The sequence below is a fragment of the Leptonotus elevatus genome, chromosome 21 (assembly GCF_054856555.1).
Source record: "Leptonotus elevatus isolate MCC_2025b chromosome 21, RoL_Lele_1.0, whole genome shotgun sequence".
NCBI classification, from domain to species: Eukaryota; Metazoa; Chordata; class Actinopteri; order Syngnathiformes; family Syngnathidae; genus Leptonotus; species Leptonotus elevatus.
The window spans coordinates 13120375-13140720 of record NC_141259.1 but is presented as its reverse complement, the minus strand read 5'-3'; the positions used below and the strand labels follow the sequence as shown (position 1 = coordinate 13140720).

The 20346-nt window shown below is 42.3% G+C and overlaps 2 protein-coding genes across 2 annotated transcripts; both read left to right on the top strand.

The window, feature by feature from the left end:
* The first annotated feature begins 2 nt into the window (after positions 1-2).
* On the top strand, positions 3-5201 carry LOC147155969 (transmembrane protein 236). Its single transcript, XM_086066190.1, has 4 exons — positions 3-1073; positions 1135-1207; positions 3232-3355; positions 3540-5201. The coding sequence occupies exons 1-4, from the start codon at positions 814-816 to the stop codon at positions 4211-4213; spliced, it is 1131 nt and encodes a 376-aa protein (XP_085922316.1). The 5' UTR covers positions 3-813; the 3' UTR covers positions 4214-5201.
* Positions 5202-5356: 155 nt separating this feature from the next.
* Positions 5357-20200, top strand: mrc1a (mannose receptor, C type 1a). The gene is made up of 29 exons (XM_086066081.1): positions 5357-6174; positions 7092-7493; positions 7944-8117; positions 9109-9264; positions 9339-9452; positions 10341-10481; positions 10879-11058; positions 11137-11294; positions 11464-11580; positions 11657-11772; positions 11835-11983; positions 12709-12908; positions 13056-13171; positions 13245-13326; positions 14110-14254; positions 14332-14370; positions 14806-15034; positions 15294-15394; positions 15947-16086; positions 16442-16547; positions 16674-16846; positions 17068-17173; positions 18185-18417; positions 18540-18705; positions 18789-18941; positions 19010-19126; positions 19203-19361; positions 19586-19618; positions 19705-20200. The coding sequence occupies exons 1-29, from the start codon at positions 6114-6116 to the stop codon at positions 19938-19940; spliced, it is 4302 nt and encodes a 1433-aa protein (XP_085922207.1). The 5' UTR covers positions 5357-6113; the 3' UTR covers positions 19941-20200.
* Positions 20201-20346: the final 146 nt, after the last annotated feature.

Sequence of the window (20346 nt, the reverse complement as noted above, 5' to 3'; positions counted from 1 at the left end):
GTTTGCTGCCACCTGGCGGACAAGTAGAACCTTTAACGGCGAATGCCATTAGTACAGTGGCCCCCCTCATACTCGCGATTCGACATCCACGATTTATTTTTTAGTTTTTTTGTTTTTAAACGACGCCGGTGATGAGAAAACAGCAGTCTGTGCTCTATTTCTGTTGTGCGCGCCATGGCCACCTGGGGGCAGTATAAAACATGAGCACGTATCATTCTGGATTTACGTGTTGTGTTTTTTTAAACCTATCTTTTATTCACAGTTTATTTTTACCCAATCCCTTGCTTATGTGCAATTTTTTTTATTTTTAGGGTAACAACACCGCCGCATAGATGCTAATTGTTAGTCTGTGTGTCTTTGGTGTTTTCCATTGTTTGCTAGCATTCAGGTAATGGAGGCTATGTTGTTGCTGAAAATGATTAGTGTGTGTGATTCCTGCTTGACATATTGAACAGGTTTAACGTTCACGATTTTGGGCCCGAATGTTTTTTGGCCTAATTGGGGAGGGGAAATCACTCCTCATATCGATTGATAATCAGGTTTGTGCTCAATTTTGGCAATCGATTATTCGATTATCGGGGTAGAAAAATCCCTTACCTAACATCACATTGCTGAAGATAATCTTTCAACGATATCAGACAATCGTGTCTGACATCCTCGTCAAGCTTTGTTTACCAGGCACACAATGACAACTGTGGCGTAAGCACTTTCGGGCTCGCGTTGTGTGGAACATGCTAGCGGCAGGGCAGGGCGGACAATGGTGGGGACCGGTCGCCGCCCCCCCTGCGTCTCCCACCCCGGTGTCCTCACAGCATGGGCTCGGGCCGGACGCTGAAGTTGGTGGTGTGCGAGGCGCTGCAGTTCGCCGGCCTGTGCATGCCGCTCTTCGTGGTCATGCAGCGCTTCGCCGCCATCGTGGCCAAGGTCCAAGGAGGGGGCAGCACCGGCGGGGCCTACTGGCTCATCGTGGCCTCGTCGGTGGCTTATGTCACGTCCGTCACCCTCCTGGTCTGGGTGCCCCTCAAGTACATGGTGTTCGCCAAGAAGAGATTCCTGCTGGGGAGGAAGAAGTGGTGAGTGGGAGCCGCCGTCTTTTTGTCTTCCCTGTCCTTACAGATGTTTATTTCCGTCCAGGAGGCCCGTGGCCCTCGTCTATGTGATCTTCTCCACGATGCCCTGCTTTGCCTTCCTCATCGCGAGCTCTGAGGTACCACAAATGCCATCTATCCATTTTCTATTGTCCTTGTTGGATGAGTAACTGTTCACATTCGCACCCGATGTACAATTTAGAGTCTTCAATTAACCTAAGTAGACATTTGGTGAGAGAAAGGGGGTACACCCTGGACTAGGGCAAGCGGTTAAAGGCAAAGGTTTGTAACACAGTCAAATCTTCTGCCTGTGACAACAAGCAATAATTAATTTTATGCATTATATGTATTTTTTAAATTAATCGACTGATTAATCTTTTATCGATATTTTATGCTGCCAAATGTCAGAATCAGCATTTGCCTAAAAAAAACAAAAAACATTCACACTCATAATAACACAGATGGTAGGTTTTTGGTGATGTATATTAAGATAAATAAATATTTGTATATTTTTTCATGTATGGATTTCTTCAGTAATCTACTTGAATGCACTATATATTCACTGAATAGCAAGTATTTTTTAGAAGATAAAACAGGCAGCAGGTCACATTGACCCGTGAACATTTTTGGCACCAAAGAAACCATCGTAACAGGAGGGATTAATCTGCACCCAATGCCGGTTCAAAGCTACTCCCCTTGAGTCCAAGGCTTAAGCACAAAAAAGAAAGGCATTTTTTTCAGTCCAATTGCAACAATATCAACATAAAATGTTGCGTAGGAGCCCAACGAGAAAATTTATAAAAATTAAACATAATGATTTAATGCTGCTTTTCAGTTCAATTGTGCTGTGCACGCCTTGGCCACCGTGAGGCAGTACAAAGTATGACATTCATGCTGACACAAACGAAGAAGAAAAATATATATTTTTTTTATTTTACTACGACAGTACTGTGTTTGAATCATTTTTCATCAGTCATTTTTCATAGAGGACAAAAATATATATTTGTGAGTATTGTTATATGATCGATCTAAATGGTGTTTTTGTTTAAATATCCGTTGCTTAATGGTTTGTAAAACAATCGATGCTAACAGTTAGCATATGAATAGCGTTTTACATTAATGTTAGCATTAAGCTAAACGGACGAACATGAGGCAGAGCTAGCTAGTTGTTTGAAATATTTGTGTAATTAAATTTTCTTTGGTTGATGTCAAGTTTAGCACCCAATTATATCTGTGAGACTGAGTGGTATTAAAAAGCTTGTCTTTTTTGAAGACTTGCCACTAGTTGCCAAGTGAGTTGAATCAAGTTCAGAAAGTCTTTGTCACACGTCGTGCACTTAGCACAAAACAAATAATCTGCAAGCTACTTATTGTAAAGGTAATGTAGAATGAGTTTTAATAAATATTATGTCTTGGGACCATTGTGGTATATTTACGGTTTAAATGATTGATAGATTTGAATGTTAGGGAAGCATCAATTTACTCGCGGCTTTTCGCAAATAGCGGGGGTCATGATAAAATGGAGCCAAGGCATGTTGGCTGTACAAAGGTGATGACTTGTAGAAGAAAGTCCCCGGGGAGTCATAGGCCAGGATAAGGAGGCGCTGATAAGCAGCTGGGTTCCTCTTCCTGTCCTCCTTGTCACTTCATGTGTCCACCAGGCACATTTTCATTTCCTGGTTGGCCCGTGGCCCAGGGCCCGCACGGACCTTTTGCTCCTTCGTTTATCGAATGTGAAAAAAAAAGAAGGAAAAATGCTGCGCCGATTCCCGCTTGCTCGGCTTTGTTCTCAAGGCCTGACTCAGGCTAATGTCAAGAGCCGAATGGCACTTAGTAGGCCTGTGAGATTATCAACTGGTGGGTCGCGGAGCCATTTTGGGTGAGTCAGAAATGACAAGTGTTAAAAAAATACAGGGGATTCTCGGTTTACAAAAGTACTAACGACATTTGGAGATAGCAGATGAAGTACGTTTTCACGTGGTATAAGAAGGCACCCTTCGTATTTACTGTTTTTCATTGGACTGTAGTAGAAGAAGTAATATTGTTCTTCGTTTGTGTCTGCAAGACTCTACTGCCTCCTGGTGGACAAGGCGGGCACACCAGAAGGAGCAGCATTGCATCTTAACTTTTTTTTTCCCGGTAGGTCCAAATCCGCAACAATCTGCGTCACGACACATTCGGCGAGCTGCCCGTGTCGCTCATCCTTTTCTCCCTCATCTGCATGGACGTGGTTGAACGGATACGCCACTGCCGGTTGACGGGACAGGGTGAGCTTACGTACACCCGCCTCATCAACGCATTTCTTCTGCTAAATATCGGAATGAGCCTAAAAACAAAAATCCATATGGATCGGGCCCGAGTTTTGTAAAAGTCACGGAGGCTAATTTCTGGATCTTCTATTTTGGCTCTGATTGATCTTATTTAGCATTTCGCATTGTGATATTTGTTCAGATAACGTCATGGCGAGAGATGCCGACATCCCTTCTTCAGTTTTGACACACGTGGAGCAGGTCACACCCATCACTCCAGCCCTTCCGGGATCCGGCATCACCGGTCCCGGAATGGCCCCACCCCGCGGGCCTGGGCAAGCCACGGGCCCCCCCTTGGCGCCGGCGGGGACTGTAGGCCAGCGTGGGGGCGACAGAACCCACAACGGCACCGTCCCGGGAATACCCGGGAACGGCGGGCGAGCGTTAAGCGCCTCGGACTCCGGTTCCCGCGCGGCGTACGCCCGCTCGGGCCCTCTGCGCTTCCTGTTCGCCAGCGACGCCCGCGCCGACGTGTTCGTGGACAGCTTCATGTTCTGGTTGGACACGGCGGAGATGACGCGGGCGGCGTCGCACCCGCTGGTGTGCTACTCGGGCTGGGTTTGCCCCATTTACGTCTTCTGCTGCCTGTCTTGCTTGCGGGTGGCCGTGGCCCCGCACGACCCGCTGCTGTCCGCGTTGGGCGTGGCCCTCCAGGACCTGCCCTTCGTGTTCGTGCGCGCCGGCCTGCTGGCCTTCTTCGGTTTGGTCACGCCGCTGCTCTACCTGCTCAAGAATCTGCTGGTGTGCCTGGCCTTCATCTACTTCAATTTCATGACCAAGCTAAGGATCTTCAACACACAGAGGATGTACTTGTAAAAAAAAAAAATAATAAAAAAAAATGGACTATTTTGGGAAGAATGTCACATAGGTCCACAATAACAAAACATGCATCACAATCAAGATTATTATAGTTAATGAAAACTAACAAAAAAAAACATTTTCGTTAACTCAATAAAATAATAAAAGAGTGCTAAAAAAAGAAAGAAATGTAACTCTTAACTAAATTTTACATACATTTTACAATGAAAATTTATTTTCTTTTTTCCTCTTTGTCAATTAATTTCATACATGAGCTCTTGGGTTTTATTTGATCATAAATGTTCATTTCATTTCGATATTACTGTTGGAACAGTTAGGGAATTTTGGAGCTTTGTGACAATACTTTTTTTTTTTCACAAGAAAAAAAACTAAAACTAATACTACAACTAATAAAAACAAGAATAAAACAAATAATTTTAGAGGAAAAAAAACCCTAATAAAAATGAACAAATGTGCTCTAAAAAGCAAAATACAAACTAAGTATAAAGTATTATAACCCTGGTCAGAGTCCATTGGAATGCTAATTTGAGCTAATATAAGATCATCTTTAATTTAAGTAGACGTATGCATTTTTTTTTTCAAGCGGTTCCCAGGTGTTAGGGTATTGGCGTGAAAGCTGTTGCTTGAAAATCGCCCTAGATCTTCACCAAGCCTAGCTGATCAAGTCAAGGTCATATAAAGTCAGTATGAGAGTCAAAGTTATTATGCTAATTTATGCTTAGCACACAGAAGCCGTTTGGCCCCCACACCTATTTGGCTGTTTCCATGCATTGAAGGGTGCTGCTGTTTTGCTTAGCAACTGAGTTCAAATTGCAATTACGGTCAAGCTATTTTTGGAAAGGGGGGTGTTGTCAGAGTATTGTATTTGTGGATTTCTTAATAAATATTTATTTCAAAAAAACTAATACTTTTCAGCGGGATTTTATTTGAATTCAACCCATATTTGGGACTATTACCAGCATGTCAGGGCACTTCCCCACTAGGAAGCAGGATTTCCCCCCGTGCTCTTTTTCTATTGATTTGTGTCATCTTTGGAAACTGCACAGATCTCCAAGGGGGGGGGGGGGGTTCTCTAAATTCTTCACAGTTTGTCGCATCAGCATTTTACTCACATTCCTTGCCACTCTTTGGAAGCATCCTCTTGCGGAGCACGGAGAGCCTATATTTAAACCGCTTGTTACATTGCGGGTCAAATTGACCCGTAAAATTTTATGTGTGCATTTCCAATAGTTACAACCAAATATTAACAGATTATTATTATTATTATTATTATCTTTTTTTTTAATGTAGTTTTTTTTTTAATGGGTAAACTCAATCTGGGTCAAATTAACCCATACAATTATATTTTATTACTATCCCGCCATTTATAAATTAGGGGGGAAAGTGAATAAAATAAATGGATACGGACCGAAGGATGGAAATGACCCGTAAAATGTTTTATTCACAAAATAGGGTAATAAAAAAAAAAAAGGACAAATGCTTTTATGAGGGCAGCGGGTCAGGTTGACCCATAAACAGTTTTGTGAACCATTGAAACAAAGCAGCATATTTGCGAGTTAAATTGATAATGAGATTTGAGATTTATTTCATATCTGACTCTCCTGGACCATTAAACACGCGCCGGGTCAAATTGACCCTTGATTGTTAAGACTGAGCAACAACCTGCCGTATTGCGAGTTTCGCAATCAAATGCAGTGATTGGCCCTTAATAATATCCGAGTCTTGAGTTTTCTCCCCTCTAGTAGTGCGTGCGTCCCTGCTGGCTTCCTGCCGCCTGCTCAGCCTCTCTCTCTGAGCGAGCGCCATGTGACAGGATGTCCAAGGGAGAGGAGTCGTGGCGGTGGCGGCCGCTCACCTCGCCACTTCGCCACTGGACGCCCTGCCGACAACCACCATCATGAGGCCTCGCTTCGCCGCGCTGCTGCTCTGCCTCCTGCGCGCCGTGGCGGCTAACGTCGGTACGTGCTGTCGCCGCTTTTCAGCTTCTTGCATGCAAAAATGGGAGTTTGTGTTTGGGCTTGGGAAGTAACTAAGTACAAATACTTGAGCATACTTGAGTAGATTTTTCTTGACCTGATTATTTAATTTCCTGATGACTTTTTACTTGCATGTGTCGCCTTAAATTGAAGAGTTGACGAGTGCGCAGAAATGTCATGCAGTATGGCAAAATTGACGACACTAGTAAGACAGTTGCTCTACTAGTGCACTATAGTCGAAATATTTGAAAAAGCTTAATTGATAAGAGTTTTTCTACTAGTGCGCAGAAATGTCATACAGTAGTGGAAACAAATATGATTAGTAAGACACTTTTTTTACTAGTGCCTTGGGAATGTCACTAGTAAGATGTAATGGTTGTACTAGTGCACAGCAATGTCATACAATAGTGGGGGGGGGGGGGGAACTGCACTAGTAAGTCAGTTGTTCTACTAGTGGACAGAAATGACAAGCAGTAGTGGAAAAAAACATTGCTAGTACGGCTATCTTTCTACTAGTTCACAGAAATAATATAGTTTTTCTACTAGTGCGCAGTAGTGGAAAAAAATGTCACTAGTAAGTTGTTATAATAGTACGTAGAAATGTCATTAGTAAGACATAGTTGTACTCGTGCACAGAAATGTCACGCAGTAATGGAAGCAAATGTCACTAGCAAGACCCTTGTTCTACTAGTGCGTAGAAATGTCATACAGTTGTGGAAAAATACACTAGTAAGGTAGTCTTTCTACTAGTGCACAGAAATGTCATAGACAGTATTGGACAAAACATCACTAGTAAGTGCTCTGAATTGTCTGCCAATTGAAGACAAAGCGCATACTAGTGCACAGGCACTAGTAGTGTCATTGAAAAGCTGCGATTTCCCCCCCATCCTGTGCTTTAGACAGCAGCTCCTTCCTGATCTTCAACCAGGATCACAACAAGTGCGTGAAGGTCATCCACGCCTCGTCCATCACGCTGTCCAGGTGCGAGCCCCGCGCCAAAGACCAGCAATTCCGCTGGGCCTCGGCCAACCGCCTGCTCAGCCTGTCCCTCAACCTGTGCTTGGGCGCCGTGGAAATCAAGGACTGGGTCAAGGTGCTGCTGTTCCAATGCGACGAGGCCAGCGAGCTGCAGCAGTGGCAGTGCAAAAACGAGACCCTGTTCGGCCTGCGGGACCGAGACCTGCACCTCAACTGGGGGAACCGCAACGAGAAGAGCTTGATGATCTACAAGGGCTCGGGAGTGTGGAGCCGATGGAAGATCTACGGGACGCACTTGGACCTGTGCTCCAAAGGCTATCAAGGTAGGTGGCAATGGTGGCAAAATCCAGGTCCAAAGAGTAAAAACCCTGCCACAGTTTGGCGTTAGCCCCAGATGCTGGATAGCTAGCTAGCTCCCATGGTGCTCGTTTACCTGCTAGCTAGCACAACGGAAACAATTAGCGATAAGGGCTAAAGGAATAAAGCCAAACTGTGGCAGGGTTTTTAGTTTCTGGACCTGGATTTGTCACCTGTGTTGGGTCTGCCAAAAAATGTGAGTGCACGTGCCTTTTCCATGAAAACAAACTGCATCCAAACATATAATCATAAAACAAATAGGCCACACCTCCAAAAAACATATCAAGAATGCTATTAAGTTAGCTAACATATCATTTTCTGTATTATGCTCTTATTCTGAAAGGCAAAGCATAACACTTCCTGATTCTTCGCGCCGTATTAAAGCATAATATGAGGCATATTTGTTGTCCCCGCAGAGATTTTCACCATCGGCGGCAACTCTTTCGGCACCCCGTGCCTGTTCCCGTTCAAATTCGGCGAGCAGTGGTACTCGGAGTGCACCAAGGCGGGCCGCACCGACGGGCAGCTCTGGTGCGCCACCAAGGCCAACTACAACACGGAGAAGAAGTGGGGCTTCTGTCCCACCAAAGGTAGGCGCAAAACGTCAGATAATACACTAAAGCAAAATGTCCCGGACTCCAAACACGATGTTTTTTTTCTCATTTTCTGCCTTGGAAGAGGTCAGTGCTAACAATTGAGGTTTATGACCCCCATGGCAGAACAACATACATCCCCGTCCTGGCTTGTCAGCAGTCTTTGTTTTCCTCTTCCCACAGTCCTCTCATCCCCTCCGCAACGTCTGCAAAATGACTGCAAATCAGCACATGTGCATTTTAACACTCCTGTTATGTTCCGGGTCAAATTGACCCATTGTACAGTAAAAACAAACAACAAAAAAACCAACAGGAGAACAAGGATAATTTTGTTAGTTGCAAAATCCAGTGTGACATCTTACCCCATATAGTGTGACAACTTACCCATTGGTGGGGCAACACGTCACATGTTCACACCCTCTATTTGATGGCTTATAACTCAAAGTATGAAAATGACATAAATACAAAAAATATACCTCAGACTTTGGCATGTCTTTTGGTATAAATTTTGTTTATATATGATGTATTGATTCCAAGAAATATATAAAAGTATAAAAAAGTGATACAAACTAGTCTCCCCTAAGTTTAACTCTCTTGCTACGTTGCAGGCCAAAATGACCTATATTTAAGTTTAACCTTCTTGTTACATTGCGGGTCAAATTGACCCAATTTCAAGTTCAACTTTAAATGGGTGAATTGGACCCGCAACTTTAACTGCAAGATAATAGAGGGGTTAGACTTTGAAATGGGTCAATTTGACCCATGATGTAATCAGAGGGTTGACCAGTCGAACCATCTTTCTACATTGTGGGTCAAATTGACCCATTTTAAAGTAATAAAAAAATGTAGAAATTTTTTTCTCAATTTTTTTTTTAACCTTGAAAATGTGTTAACAAAACTAAAATAAAGTAAGTTACTGGCCCTGTACACGTCACATACACATTTAAAAAAATTGTCAGTGCATTCTTTGGTGTCATTTCAACCGCAGTGTCGTCTGGCTGGGACACGGACCCGGTGACGGGGGTCCAGTACCAGCGCAACGCCCAGTCCGTGCTAACTTGGCACCAGGCCCGCAAGAGCTGCCAGCAGCAGGGAGCAGATCTCCTCAGCATCGTGGAGCTCCACGAGCAGTCCTACATTTCAGGTACCGACAAAACGGACCACAAACTCCCATCATGTGGACCGGGACACGCTGACTGGCTTGTTGACTCCACGCAGGACTGACGAGCACGTTGGGAGCCGCCCTGTGGATCGGACTCAACAGTTTGGACTTCGAGGGGGGGTGGCAGTGGAGCAACGGGAACCCCTTCCGATATTTAAACTGGGCACCAGGTCAGTCGAGGCTACTCATTCTATATTTGCCATTCCAGAACTGGAGGACAATTTAGGCTGCAACGTCTGGTAAAAAATGAGTTGATGTGTTTGAGAGGTCAGAGCAATGATCTCGATGATATCATTTCTGCTGAGTCATGTTGCTCACTTTGTCACCTGTAATCACAGCTCACCTGCTTTCTGAAGCTGAGCTGTGATTGGTTGTTACCTGAGACCTAAGCAACTGGGATGTCATTTTCACTTGACAGCAAATGGCAAAATGGCCGCCTTCTGATATTGATAAAAACGGCTGGATTTTGCAACATTAATCAGAATATTGTATTTAGACTAGTTTAGCTGCATAGAACATATTATTGTCAAAAAAAATTTGGGTGGTTGACTTTCCCTTTAACTCACAATTCACTCCCAGCCCTTCACTCCCGGCTGTTTTACTGTATTTTGACAGATTTTGCAAGGCCCACAGATTATTCTGTTCTATTGCTATAAAAATATGGAACCTACCAAAAGAAAAATTAGTCTCTTCTTTTATCAGGGGAAAAAAAAAGAAGTATATTTCTATCTGTTTCTGTTCTGCTTAGAAATATGGGTAAAAAGGCTTCTTTTCAACATGGCCCTGGTTGATCTCTTATACTCTGCTGCCACCTGCTGGCCGTTTTTGTAATAACTACCATTGCTTCAAACGTTTTTGTGCAGTCAAGAAGCCGCATCAAAGCCTTCTTTCTGTATGCTCGAGCATAAAAAAAAAAACGTATAAATGTCTTTGGGACACTTCAAACATTTAAAACCAAGTTTTACCAGCATAAAAGTTTAAATTGTTGCGGTTGAAATTTGAACCCTCCAGTTACGTTGCATGTCATATTAACATTTGTCATGGATGTTTCCCAACAGGTCATCCCTCATCCGATCCCGGAATGAACTGCGCCACCTTAAATGCAGGCAAGGCCTCCAAATGGGAGACCAGCACCTGCGCCAAGAAGCTGGGCTACATTTGCCGCAAAGGGAACTCCAGTAGTCTTCCCCCGCCGCCCAGTAAGAACCCATTTCTGAAAACATGCAGGAAGTCGGCCATTTTGATTCAAAGTAGCCATTTTAGAGTTTCAAGGTCTTGGTAGAGCTCTCACGGGCTTTTTGAAAAATTCAAACGTCAATGACATTTTTATTGAGCGGCATGAAATGTGGTAGACATGCATACAATGAGTAGACCCGCAAAAAAGTCTTAAAACTTGAGGAGACACGGGAAGTCTGCCATTTTGGTTCGAGGCAGACATTTTAGTGTTCCCAAAATTTTTCACAGAGCTGCATGACATTTGGTAGACATGTCTATCATGCGTAAACATGAAAAAAAAAAAATCAAGACACATACACGGAATGTATGAACTGTAACTATATATATATAAATATATATAAATGTAATCTTTGGCTGCAGTTAACCAGCCCAGCTTCTGCCCCAACCACTGGGTCCCTTACGGCGGCAGCTGTTACTTCATTGAGAGAAGCAAGAAAATGTGGAAGGACGCTTTGACCGCCTGCCGCCGGGATGACGCCGACCTGGCCAGCATCCACAACGTCGAAGAGCAGAGCTTCATCATCGCCCAGTCGGGATTCTGTAAGACGCGCGGGCGTTGTCGTGGGCTTAAATCAAGTCCAAAAACCATTCGAAAGTAGCAACACAATTATTTTGCAGTGGCGACGGATATCCTGTGGATCGGCCTGAACGATCAGACGAGCCAGATGCTGTTCGAGTGGTCTGACCGCTCGCAGGTCACCTTCACCCAGTGGATGATGGACGAGCCCACTCACGGCACCAACCTCCAGGAGGACTGCGTACTCATCCGGGGAGAGGTGGGGGGGAAAAAAAAGCATTTTGTTTTAAATCAACATGTTTTTGGAATGAGGGAGAAATCAGGAGAAACATGCACACAGGATTCGAGCGCAGAACCGGAGAACCGCGAGGCAGACGCGCTGACCGCTAGGCAACCGTGACAATTCAAATGGTCCGCTTTTGTTTTAGAACGGCAGGTGGGCCGACCAAATGTGCGAGAAGGCCTACGGATACATTTGTAAAAAGAAAGCCTCCTCAAAAGCGGCAGAAGGAACCCACAGTGAAAGCAACCCCGGATGCAAGCTAGTGAGGAGCCGCTAAAATCTCAAATGCTGTTTTTCAACAAAATTCACAATATTGTTGTTGATTTTTTTTTTTTTAGGGTTCACTCCGGTACGGCTCATATTGTTACACCATTGCAGCTGAGAAGAAAACATTTGATGAGGCGAAGCAGGCGTGCTCGAAGGATGGAGGAAACCTCGTAGATGTGGCCGACAGGTAGGATTTCGCACCACTTTCTCAATATCGCGCTTCACTGATGTTATTTCTTCTTCCCAAAGGTACGAGAACGCCTTCCTGACCAGTCTGGTGGGCTTGAGGCCGGAGAAATACTTCTGGACGGGACTCTTCAAAAAAGAAGACACACACTCGTTCACTTGGACCAGCCGGAGGAAAGTTTCCTTCACTCATTTCAACGTGGGCATGCCAGGTACAAGACTCCAATTGTAATTATTTTCTGTAAGTCAAACTGAATTAATTCAATTTAATGTTATAATTAAAACTGTAAAAAAAAAAAAAACATGAAAAATTGCTTTGATTAGTTAGTTTTAAATTGCATAAAAGTATTACTTTTTTAATTGTATCAAAAATACATTCAATTTTTTTTTATAAAAACTCATTTTGTGAACATTTAATCCGTTACATTTTTTAAATAAAATAAATAATTTAAAATATATATATATTTTTCTGATCTTTTACAAAAGGTACATTTTCATAATTTTTTTAGAATCAAGATTACTAAACAATTTAAATACTCAAAATAATTAAATGCATAAATCATCAGCATGCCAGATACAATAAAAATAAATAAATCATATTCATATTTTTTTTAATTAGATTAAAATACATTAAAATTTAAATCTGTGAAATAAAAAAACAATCACCCTCTCACTTATCACAAAATTGTAAGCTATAAGATTTAATGTTATTTAATTATTTATTCTTATTCAGTTAACTAAAACAATACTGTTCACTTATTTTTACAATTTATATTTATAGGTATCATCTTTAACTAAAGTAGAAAATAAAATTGAAATAATTAAATACAAAATGAATACTGTCATTGTTCACCCATTTCAATGTGTGCAAGCACGGTACAGATTGTATGTAGTCTCTTAGGAAATAATACTAAAATAGCTGACTTTTGAACTGCAGACCGCAAGGCGGGCTGCGCGGCCCTGGCGACGGGCACGTCGGCCGGCCTTTGGGACGTGGTCAGCTGCGAGGGCAAGGAGAAGTTCATTTGCAAGAAACCTGCGGAGGGAGCCCAAATGACCACCGTGCCGCCCGTCACACCCGCCCTCAGCTGCGCCTCGGGTTGGACGCCCGTGGCCAACAGGAACGTCTGCTTCAAGGTGAGAGCGTGTAGACTAAAACCAATATCAACTTATTTTAAAAAAAAAAAAAAAAACATTTTTGAAAAAAAGTTAAACAATGAAAACCAACTAACTAAAATCTGACTATAATGAAAAATCCCAAACTATTCCAACCCTGGTTTGCAGCTATACAAAAAGAATAAGGACCTGAAGAAAACTTGGCTCGAAGCAAAGGACTTCTGCAGGGCCATCGGCGGAGACCTGATGAGCATACACGGAGCTCAGGACCTCAGCAATGCGCAGTACGCACACACACACACACACGCACACACAGTCAACGTTGGGTATGTAATAAGGAGTTTTGCTGCCGTTAAGGTTTCATTCGTCAGACGCAGCCTGGATCGGGCTCAGCCTACTCAGCACCAATGAAGGTTTCGTCTGGACTGACGGATCACCTGTGGGTACCCCACTTTTTTGTTAAGGTTGCTTTTTGTAAGTGTTCGGGGCCCACTGAAGAAAACAAAAGGTTAAAAAAAAACAAAAAAACAATCATCTTGAAAAATCAAATTTTCCATCTTAACAGTTGCACGGGTAGTAATTTTACAAAGGGAAAAAAGTTGCTAATTTTGGGGGACAAAGTTGCATATTTTCATGAGAAAAAAGTCATACAGCTTCTACAAAAAAAGATGTACCTTTTGAGGAAAAAGTGGTAATCTTATTAGGAAAAAAGTTTTAAATTTTTTATGAAAAAAAGTATGTATTTGAGTAAAAAAAATCATAGGAGAAAAAACATCACAAAGAAAAAAGTTGTATACGTTGTTTTGGGGGGAGACATCCTTATCCTACAATAATTAAGACATTTTTTCCAAATTTCTTTTTACATTTTCAATTTTTTAAAAACGGTTTTAGAAAAAATAGGAGTTCATTTTCGTTCATTTCGTCAGATGTTAGATGAAAATTTTTGAATTTTATGCAAATAAATCAACACATTTTCAGAGCAATTTTTATAATAAGCTTGTATATTTATCATACGGCAATAAAGTTATATAATTTTGAGAACTTTTTACATTTTTAAGAAAAAAAAGTAAAAATGTGGACATTTTTCTTGAATATTCTCATAAGATTACGGCGAGTCTCATAAATGATATCTTCTTTTTACTGTGGCCCTGATACTTTTTCTGCTGAAAAGTCACAAATGATCATTATTATTAATATTAATGATGAAACCCCTTTGCTGTAGTACGGCTTTGAGAACTGGGGCTACGGGGAGCCCAACAACTACAACGACGCTGAGCACTGCACAGAAGTTCAATCCAACTATGGACGACACTGGAATGACCGACACTGCGAGGTTTACAACGACTGGCTCTGCCAGTTACGCAAAGGTAATCCGCATACACACGCACGCAATTCTTGAATTCCCACTTCTTGCAGTCCTTTTGATGCGTTGTTATATTTCCAGGAGTGACTCCCAAACCCGAGCCCGTCATCATCATGCCAAGTAAGACAAAAACGTATATTAGGCAAATTTTTTTTCGTAATCTTGCAAGTACTACGGTGGAAGTTTTCTCGAAAATAAAAGCATAATGTTAAAAAAAAGTTACACTATTTTCTCAAATGTACATTTTTCAGGAATAAAGTTGCATATTTTCTCGTAAATTAAGATGTATCTTAAAAAATTCTATATTACCCCCCAAAAAAATCACAATTTTAAAATAATGCAATTATTCTCCCAAAATAAGTAATATCACACCTGTCATGAATATGACGTACATTTTCTTTGTGATTAATTTACAATCCATCAAAAATGACCAACGTTATTACGAGCCGCGCAAACCATGCGGAGCGTTTGAATATAAACAAACAACTGCAGTTTCGGCGACATTCCGAAGACATTTCAAAAAAATGTGCTCTGCCGATTCTCCCCGCTGAGCAGCGTTCAACACCACCGAGGACGGCTGGCTGCTCTACAACGACTCGCAGTACTTCATGAACATGGATCAGCAGCCCATGGAGGCCGCGCGGGCCTTCTGCAAAAAGAACTTCGCGGAGCTGGCCGTCATCACGGGGGAGAGCGAGAGAAGGTTCCTGTGGAAACAGATCGTCAAGGACTCCGAGAGTCAGTACTACATCGGCCTCGTTGTCAATCTCGACCAGTCCTTTAGGTAATTTCAAATACATTTTGCACAAAAGTTACATTGTGTAAATATTTTCAAGGCAAGAAGTGGTCCCGGTAATTTTACAAGTAAAATAAGTGTCATAGTGTCAAAAGTGTCAAGAAATAGTTGTCGATCTTATGAGAAAACATACCCAAAAAAATCATTTTAAGAGGGTTAAGCTGTATACAAAGTGGGAAAACTTCCAAGTGAATCTTGATGTTTAGCTCCAAACTGCCACTTAAACTTTTTCTCTTCGTCCTTCCAGCTGGTTGGATGAAACTCCGGTGACATACACAGCGTGGGAACAAAATGAGCCCAATTTTGCCAACAATGACGAGAACTGTGTGACCATATACAAGAGTATGGGTAAGCTCAGCGCACCGTTGCGGCAGCGCTTTACCAGAACCTAAAGTTGAGGTTTATTTTAGAATTTTTTTTTCCCCCTGCAATTTCTTACTTATTTGTCCCAAAGACATTTTTATGTTTTTTTTTATGCTAGAAAAAACAGAAGGCTTTGATGCAGCCTCTGAACTGCAGAGAACGGGTGAAGCAAAGGTAGTAATTACAAAAACGGCCTGCAGGTGGCAGCAGAGTATAAGAGATCAACCAGGGCAAGCTGGGAAACGAGCTGATTTCCCCCCAGTTCTAAACAGATTTGTGAATAATGATTAAACGTGGCTATATTCTAATGCTAATTGCAACAAAACGGAAACAGATAGAAATATACTTTTTTTTTTCTGATGAAAGAAGAAACTCTCATCTTTGTTTTGGTAGGTTCCATATTTTTTATAGGAATAGAACACAATATTCTGTGGGCCTTGCAAAATCTGTCAAAATCCAGTAAAATAGCCGCGAGGGGGGGTTGCTTCAGGGAAAATGGCTGCGAGTGACGCCGTGAATGCGCGTGTCTTCCGAAAGGCTTCTGGAACGACATCAACTGTGGGATGGAGCTGCCGTCCATATGCAAACGAAGCAGCGTGTTCGTCAATACCACCGTGATGCCCACCGCCGAGTCCAAGGGAGGCTGCGCGCCCGAGTGGCTGGCTTTCCAAGGCAAGGTATTCTGGGAAAAGTCAACTTAATTTGTAGAACATTCCAACTGTAGCTGTAATGAAGTCCTGCGCATATTTTTTTTGTTACACTTAGCCTGTTACCGTTTCAATGTTTACAACTGCCATTAGTTTAAATATTCCTATCAGTAAAAATAATTGAGGGTTTATATCTACCATTATATGAACATTTTGAAAACATTTAGCATGAAAGAGGTGCAGATTGAAGTCCCCAACAAGCACATTATAAATAAATAAGGTGGAAAGGTACAAATGAGAAGAAAGTTAGCGGGGTTTTTTGTAACTTTGAAGTCCTCCCTATTTATTTCTTTGGTCGTCTTGACTTCTTATCTGGTTTGCACAGTGCTACAAGTTTGTGGGCGCCGACAAAAAGTCGTGGCAGGACGCCAGGGAGTACTGCAAAAACCAAGGAGGGAACCTGGTGTCTGTCGTCAGCGAGAGGGAGCAAGGTACGCCAAAGACAAAAACAACAACCAAAAAGTTGCGCCTGTACTTGAAGACATCCCTCAACCCCCCCCCCCCCCCCCCCAAAAAAATTGCGTTTCACCGTTCGTCCTCAAATGTTCTTCGTCTAGCGTTCCTGACCACGCAGATGTTGACGTACCGTGAGGACCTGTGGCTCGGCATGAACGACGTCAACTGGGAGATGCACTTTGTGTGGACGGATGGCCGAGGCGTGTTGTACACAAACTGGGCCAAAGGGCATCCGACGTCCACGCCGGACGGACGCTACTCCTTCATGGACGAGGTCTTCCAGTTTTTTTGTTTGTCCTCATTTCTTTTCAAAAAAGGAGGATGAAGAATATTTGCCCGTGATTATTATTAAATTAACTGTCTTACACGTTTGTGTTCAAATATCCGTTGCTCAAAGGAAGACAGCGACGAGCAAGCATGTCAACGGAGTTAGCATTCAACTCGCATCTTGTATCTCAAGGCACAGCTTGAATTTTTTTTTCTTCCTCTGAGCAGGTTTTCGACTGTGTGATGATGGTGGGCAGCGTTCCTAAGCAAACGGGACTGTGGAAAGTGGACGATTGTGGCGAAAAGCGCGGCTTCATCTGTAAAAGGAACAACGGTCAGTAGTGCCACCAATGAATTACAAGAGTTCTTATTTTAATATTCATTTTTGATGATACAGCGTTGACTGTTTTAGGGAAAAGGGGTTTTGGTAATTTTGTTATCAAACTTATTTTGCTAAACTTATTTGTAACTTTTTTATTTTTCCAAAAATGATGTATGTTTTTTTTTATTGATATGGTTTAATTTACGTCAAAATTTTAAATACAAATAATTTTAACTTTTTCTCTTACTAGCTTTATTTTTTTATATATTTTCTAAAAATGCATATAAAAAGTAATAATATATACATATATATATATATATATATATATATATATATATATATATATATATATATATATATATATATATATATATATATAAATAATTGATTCATTATATGAATGATCATTATTTATTTACTTACTTATTTTAACATTTAGTGGCCATTTTTGAAAATGTTGTAAAATATACCGATAGTCTAATATAATCTTATCTTGTTTAAAACTTTTTTTTTTCTTTTAAGTATTTTTTGTTGTCAATTTAAATGTTCAGGTCACAATTACTATTTGTGAGAAAGATCATTTTTTTAAATTCAGCTTGCCGTATTTCGTACTTTTACATAGATTAAAAAAAAAAAACGTTTGCAAGGATGAATTAGCATGGTTATTTTCATATTTATTTTTAATGCTTTAAATGCACTGGCTCTGTTTGAAAATCTAGAATTTCATTTTTTTAAATGTTGGTATTAAATTTCTTTCTTCTGCTGTCATTATTATTTATTTATTTTTTTTTAACTGTTTTACCGAAATATATTTGGGGAAAATAAATTACCTTTCTCCCTTTACCTAAAAAATGTGCGACTCTTTATTCCCTCAAAAATAATATTCAGTAAAAATAAATCATCATTTATTTTTCATGGTTTAAACAATTTCAGTTACAACCTTTCGCGGAGTTGAGGTGTTTATTTTTGAAGCGCAAATCAAGTGTCAGCGATCAAGCGACTAACGCCGCCCCATCTCCGAAGATCCCCAGATCGCGCCGGCGGCCACCACCGTGTCGCCCAAGTCCTTCCACAAGCTGGGCAACGACTCGTACAAGCTGGTGATGCAAAAGATGCGCTGGGACGAGGCGCGCAGGCAGTGCCAGGCGGACGACGCCGAGCTGGCCAGCATACTCGACCCCGTGGCGCAGGCCTACGTCACGCTGCAGATCCTCAGATTCAACGAGCCCGTGTGGATCGGCCTCAACAGCAACGTGGTAGACCATGCCGGTTCTTTCAAACGCGAGACCTTAACTTTAACCGCGCCGGGCCATATTTGTCCTCTTTTCTACTAAAATGTCCTAATAGAAGTTTTCTCGTTGCGGTTTCCCTTGAACAGACGGGAGGTCGCTACAAGTGGCTGGACAACTGGCTCCTGTCGTACACCAAATGGGGCAAAGACGAGCCGAAGAGCAACGACGCCTGCGTGTACATGGACGTGGACAAAACATGGAAGACGGGCGCATGCAGCAACACGTACTACTCGCTTTGCAAGAGCTCGCCAGGTCCACGGAAACAACAACACAGACTCGGAATTTGCCGCCATCTTAACGACTCTGAAATCCCTTCTTCTTCTTCTTCTCTGTAGTTTTGGCGCCCACTGAGCCTCCTCAGCTGGCCGGAAACTGTCCGGACCCGAAGAAGAAGAGAATGTGGATCCCCTTCCGTGGTCATTGTTACGCCTTCCTCAGCTCGCTTGTGGACAACTGGGCCCACGCCTCCGTGGAATGTCTGAAAATGGGTATGCTGGGATGATTTTTACCAACGCTTCAGACGGATGTGGTATTAAAAAAAAAACGTGTTCGGCAGGGGCATCCCTGGCAAGCATCGAGGACCCCCAGGAGAGTTTTTTCATCCAGCAAAACCTGGAACTCCTGCAGGACGGCGCCAAGAGCTTCTGGGTCGGCTTGTACAAAAACCACGAGAGTAAGAATTGCGCCCGTCCACCTTTTCCCGACGACTGCACCGCATCGGCGTAAGTCTGGGCGCTTCTTTGCCGAAGGTGAGTGGGCGTGGATTGACAACAGCGCAGTGGACTACACCAACTGGAAGGCGGGCATGCCGTCGTCCGAGTCGTGCGTGGACGTCCATTCCGACAGCGGGAAATGGAAGACCACCACCTGCAGCAGATACCGCTCGTACATCTGCAAAACGGCCAAAGGTAGAGTCAATTGCCGTCGGCTGTGACTTCACTCAGTTCATTCAATTTAAATATTTGACATTCCTGTAATCCCCAATCAACACGGGAGTGCCCCAAGGCTCCGTCCGGGGGCCCCCTTCACATACATTGAACCCTTTGAAAGGCACTTTTAAATAAAAATACCTTTTTCGTGTATAATGTTGGAAAAAGAGTGGCAGCTACTAACGCCAAGCCAATTTTTCCAGTTATCACGCCGACAGAAAAGCCTCCAGCTGTCGGTGAGTATTGAAAACATACAATATCCAATTTTCGTCACTATGTATTCAATATTCACATTCTGCATTTTTTATTTTTTTTTAAATAGCTCATATCGTGGAAGAGGTGTCCAAAAGCTCCGCCGGCATCAGCGTAGCCGTGGTGCTGGTGGTCCTGGCCCTGGCAGGACTGGTCGCTTTCCTGCTCTTCCGGAAAAAGATGCCCGCCCCCTCCCCTTCGGGGGAGTCCACCTTCATCAACAAGTTGTACTTCAATAATCCCATCCGAGCTCTGGTGGACACCAAGAGCCTGGTTGGCAACATCGAGCAGAACGAACAAGCGTAGGCGGAACGCCATCGGGCTAATCTGTGCTAATGACTCGATTTTTCTCTTTTAATAATCTGAGCGAGTACTGGAACTGCACTAAATAACACTCCAAAAGATGTGATTTAAAAAAAAAAATATGTGTACATAGGATGGATTTTTTTGATTTTGAAGAATCAACAGTTTAATTTCTTACAACAGCGCTTCAAGAAAATCTAAAGATGTTTTTGTTTTTTTTCACTGTCTTGACATTGTAAATAGATTCAATAAAAGAAATTATAGATTGAAAATTAAAATGGTTATTTTCTCCCTGGTAAAACTGTGAACACGAACTCCAAGCCAGCCCACTTTTGCTACTTTTATAGCGCTTGGATATCAAAAGATAAGGTCAATATTTCTCCATCAGGTGTCATCTCAGTCACAACTA

Excerpts from the sequence above, each read along its gene's own strand:
- LOC147155969 (XM_086066190.1), top strand. The coding sequence starts at position 814 with ATGGGCTCGGGCCGGACGCTGAAGTTGGTGGTGTGCGAGGCGCTGCAG. Across the intron at positions 1,074-1,134 it reads CTGCTGGGGAGGAAGAAGTG|GAGGCCCGTGGCCCTCGTCT; the intron begins GTGAGTGGGAGC and ends ATTTCCGTCCAG. Across the intron at positions 1,208-3,231 it reads TCCTCATCGCGAGCTCTGAG|GTCCAAATCCGCAACAATCT; the intron begins GTACCACAAATG and ends TTTTCCCGGTAG.
- mrc1a (XM_086066081.1), top strand. The coding sequence starts at position 6,114 with ATGAGGCCTCGCTTCGCCGCGCTGCTGCTCTGCCTCCTGCGCGCCGTG. Across the intron at positions 18,706-18,788 it reads GCTTTGCAAGAGCTCGCCAG|TTTTGGCGCCCACTGAGCCT; the intron begins GTCCACGGAAAC and ends TCTTCTCTGTAG. Across the intron at positions 18,942-19,009 it reads CGTGGAATGTCTGAAAATGG|GGGCATCCCTGGCAAGCATC; the intron begins GTATGCTGGGAT and ends CGTGTTCGGCAG.